This window comes from Lottia gigantea (genome assembly GCF_000327385.1).
Source record: "Lottia gigantea unplaced genomic scaffold LOTGIsca_64, whole genome shotgun sequence".
Classification (NCBI taxonomy): domain Eukaryota; kingdom Metazoa; phylum Mollusca; class Gastropoda; family Lottiidae; genus Lottia; species Lottia gigantea.
This window is the reverse complement of record NW_008710179.1, coordinates 664,913-669,574: the sequence shown is the minus strand read 5'-3', so window position 1 is coordinate 669,574 and position 4,662 is coordinate 664,913. Positions and strand designations below refer to the sequence as shown.

The 4,662-nt window shown below is 33.8% G+C and overlaps 2 protein-coding genes across 2 annotated transcripts in view; one reads left to right on the top strand and one right to left on the bottom strand.

Annotated features, from left to right (window-relative positions):
* Positions 1 to 59, bottom strand: part of LOTGIDRAFT_167205 (hypothetical protein) — a gene marked incomplete at both ends in the record, with an annotated part of 8,715 nt that extends 8,656 nt beyond the window's left edge. The window contains one exon of the mRNA XM_009064674.1: positions 9 to 59. Within this exon, the coding sequence (XP_009062922.1) occupies positions 9 to 59 (51 nt within the window). The remainder of the gene's footprint in view (positions 1 to 8) is intronic.
* A 3,779-nt stretch (positions 60 to 3,838) lies between these two features.
* LOTGIDRAFT_79488 (hypothetical protein) lies at positions 3,839 to 4,054 on the top strand (the record flags this gene model as incomplete). Its single annotated transcript, XM_009064612.1, has 1 exon — positions 3,839 to 4,054. A coding segment is annotated over one exon (216 nt), but the record flags the coding sequence as incomplete, so codon positions are not given.
* Positions 4,055 to 4,662: the final 608 nt, after the last annotated feature.

The window sequence follows — 4,662 nt, the reverse complement described above, 5'->3', positions numbered from 1 at the left end:
TCTTTCACTTCAGCCCTTTTACATTGGTAAACTCGAATTCGAGGAAGGAAGTGTAGCATGTTGAGAAATATTTTATATTGACGTATAGAATAAAAGATTAAACCATTATGCCATTTAAATCAAGCTCAAATTTTCCATGTTATTTATATTCATTACTGCATTGTTCCAACAACAAGATTACCAAAGATATGAAGTTACATAAGATTTTATGGTAAAATAAAGAACATCACCTTAACTACGCTCCCAATTAAAATAGAAAAACATTATAAAAACTAATCAGTGTGAAGCAAACGAAATACAAACATACGATATACAAAAGAAAAGCAGTCTAGTTTAATAAAGGTTTCAAAAACCTCCTCACCAAGAAATAATTTCATTTTCATCTTTTAAATAAGATCATTGATAATAACATAAAGTGCTTTTGACTACAAACAGTTGTTTTCTTAAGCACATTCAAGATAGCTACAATTTAAAGAAAACATACAAATGCTTGTTTTAATCATAGGTTGATCAATGCGCTTAAAGTGAATTTACCATCATATGAAATTTTGTTTAAACCTGATTGGGTTTCTGATTTGTTTTGAATCTGACGTCAAGTGAAGCCAGAATTCAGCAGCTTAACTATACTTAAGGTGCGAACAGACGATGTGCGCTGTCCGGTGCGGAGTACAGTGTGGGTATATCGATACAGTAGAAAATAGAAGAAACTAAATCGTGTCCGGACTCGTATCTTGTGAGTTCTATTTCTATTTCTATTTTCGTTTGTCTGGCGAACCGCACCGGACACCGTACCTCGTCTCTTCGCTGCAGTTTCACAATTATCACGATTTGCTTACAGGTCAACTATATAGACTATTATTAGTATTAGCTAGATTTTTGTTGCCGGCATTGAGCTCTCGATCTTCACGATAGCGAGAAAGCCAGTTTCCGTAAAGCTGAATCTTGCAGAGAACTAGCAGCTAGCCTATTTAAAGTCCACAAACGACTCAAATGCTGAATGGTCTCTTCAAAATGTCCGTTCTTGTGGGTTATTGATGTTACTGATGACACTAGACTCTATTTGTACACATCAAAAGATTCTTTAACATGACTATTTTTAAATCAGCTAACATAAAGTTTGTCATAAGACTTCTGTAAACAAGGTAGCGGAGTGTATCTTAAGAGTCAGTCGAGGACAAACCAACTGATTATAAAATAAATCATGTACTTCAAACTACAACAAGTGGTTGCCTAGCAAGATACGCCCACTTTCCTGATACATTTTCAGTATATCAAGTGCAGTCGCCAATCTGTGTTAAATCATACCAAAAATCTAATTTGTGCAAGATATTGTTGATTTAAACAAAGACAAATTATTTAATAGAATTCTGACATAAACTGTCACCTCTATCGCCAACAAATTTCCAAGGGCAATAACTCAAATTCCGTTGATCGAAAATATGTCAAATTCAATCTTGACTAAGATCTCATCATTATAAATGATCATATCAAATTTCATTTAAGTAGGATGAAAACTGTACTCTCTATTGTGTTCGCAAACAAATTTAGATGCGTTTTTCATAAATCAAGGGCAATTACTCCAAAACTGTTCATCGAAAGATAGCCAACTTCAGACTTGTCCAAGATCTCATCATCGTTAATATTCACATCAAATTTCATTTAAATTGGATGAAAACTGTAGTCTTTATAGTATTCACAAACAAATTTTGATGCGTTTTTCAAAAGTCAAGGGCAATAACTCAAAACTGTTCATCGAAAGATAGCCAAATTCGAACTTGGCCCAGATCTCCTCATTATAAATATTCACACCAAATTTCAGTTAAATTGGATGAAAACTGTAGTCTCTATTGTGTTCACAGCTAAATTTTGACGCGTTTTTCATAAGTCAAGGGCAATAACTCAAAAAAACGTTCATCGAAAGATTGTCAAATTCGAACTTGTCCAAGATCTCATGAATATAAACGATCATACCAAATCTCATTCAAATCAGATCAAAACTGTTGTCTCTATTGTGTTCACAAGCCAATTGTGGACGGACAGACCGACAGACAGGGGCGACGTCAATATACGACCACATTATAATGTGGGCGTATAAAAACGAACTTGTAAAATCAGAAAACATAATGTCGGTTGAAAATTATTGGGATTTAATTAATATTAGTTGTTTCTATTAACCTATATATCAATTGTTTCTATTAACCTATATTTCTATTTGTTTCTGTTAACCTATATATTAGTTGTTTCTATTAACCTATATATCAATTGTTTCTATAAACCTATATATCAGTTGTTTCTATTAACCTATATATCACATGTTTCTATTAACCTATATATTAGTTGTTTCTATCAAGCTATATATCAATTGTTCGTATTAATCTTTATATCAGTTGTTTCTATTAACCTATATATTAGTTGTTTCTATTAACCTATATATTAGTTGTTTCTATTAACCTGTATATTAGTTGTTTCTATTAACCTATATATTAGTTGTTTCTATTAACCTGTATATTAGTTGTTTCTATTAACCTATATATTAGTTGTTTCTATTAACCTATATATCAATTGTTTCTATTAATCTATATATCAGTTGTTTCTATTAACCTATATATTAGTTGTTTCTATTAACCTATATATTAGTTGTTTCTATTAACCTGTATATTAGTTGTTTCTATCAATCTATATATTAGTTGTTTCTATCAATCTATATATCAATTGTTTCTATTAACCTATATATCAATTGTTTCTATTAACCTATATATTAGTTGTTTCTATCAAGCTATATATCAATTGTTCGTATTAATCTTTATATCAGTTGTTTCTATTAACCTGTATATTAGTTGTTTCTATTAACCTATATATACACAAAGAAAAAGGTTCAGCACATCCTTAAACAAATCATGATAGTTTTGCACCAAGTTTTAATAATTTAATTAATATGGGATTTTTGAAAAGTAAAATGTGCCTTTAATAAAGTGGAGTAAACAAATCATGACAAAACATCTCCTGGAGAACATGAACCGCACGTGCAGTTTGCTACCCTTGTGTTTCTCAAAATGCAGTATCTTTTGTCACTTCTATTGGTTTAATTGTCTCATTCAAAATCGATCTTTACTCACACAAAGGGACATATGGCACGTAGACGCTTATCTGATGCCACAAGATGGCAAATAATCGGTAATGCAGGAATGTCTTAAAGTGCAATTGGATGGAATCTGGGTTATAATCACACTGTTATTAGTCGTCTGGTCAATAAACATCTTCAAACTGGCGCTGTGAAGGATCGACCTAGATCAGGAAGACCCCCAGTGACCTCACAGAGAGAAGACAGGGACCTTCAGCGCTTTGTTCGTCGAGAACCCTTTGCAACGAGTACTCGTCTGAAAAGCCTATGGCTGCCAAATCGTCGTTTCAGTCTAAGAACGCTCAGAAATCGGCTGAGAAGCACAGGAATGAAAGCCAGGAGGGTAATTAAACGCCCTTTGTTGACAGATCGCCACAAGGCAGCACGTTTAACATGGTGTATTGCTCGTCAGAAATGGAATATGAGGATTTGGAGTCGTGTTCATTGGTCAGATGAAAGTCGGTTCCTGCTCCATGTAACAGATGGCAGAACTAGAGTGTGGAGGCACCGAAACACAGCCTACACACCTAGGAACATCAGACCAACAGTTCCATATGGTGAGGGGTCCGTCATGATATGGGGGTGTATCTCCCATGACAGCAAGTTGGATTTGGTCACCATCAGGGGTAACTTGACAGGACAACAGTACATCTGTGACGTGTTGCAATCGATTGTGGTTCCTCATTTTGACAACCACAACTTGCGAGTCGACCACAATTCATGGACGATAATGCTAGACCACATCGTTCACGAGCAGTCAACGATTTTATGAGGACCAGTGTAATTACAACTTTACCATGGCCTGCTATGAGTCCGGATTTAAATACAATAGAACATATTTGGGATTTCATTGGGCGACGGGCACGTGAACCTCCTGTTCAAACTCTTCGGCAGCTGGAAGCAGCACTGCATCAAGAATGGCGACAATTAACATTAGAAGAGGTTCGACGATTCACTGGAAACATGAGAAACAGGGTACATTGTGTCATTCAAGCACGCAGAGGTTAAACACGTTATTGATGTTTTGAACTTATAAGGTCAAAATGATAATGTTAATGAACATTTCCAGTGCAAATTGTAACTCTTACCTCTATCTGTAAATTCTGTAACTCCATACTTTTTCATGTGTTAAAAATGTCAAAAATGAGTACCTCTCTGCCAATGTAATTTCCAATATTAAATCTCAAAGCAAATCTATCTCAAATGGTCTTCTTTGTTGTTAAATGTGCGATGGATCCGATGCAATTTGAAAAATTTAGTTCCGCTTTGTGCATCATATAATTTTGATTATGATGAAAAAACTGGGATGTGCTTTTTTTTTTCTTTGTGTATATTAGTTGTTTCTATTAACCTATATATTAGTTGTTTCTATTAACCTATATATTAGCTGTTTCTATTAACCTATACATCAATTGTTTCTATTAACCTATATATCAGTTGTTTCTATTAACCTATATATTAGTTGTTTCTATTAACCTATATATTAGTTGTTTCTATTAACCTGTATATTAGTTGTTTCTATCAATCTATATATTAGTTGT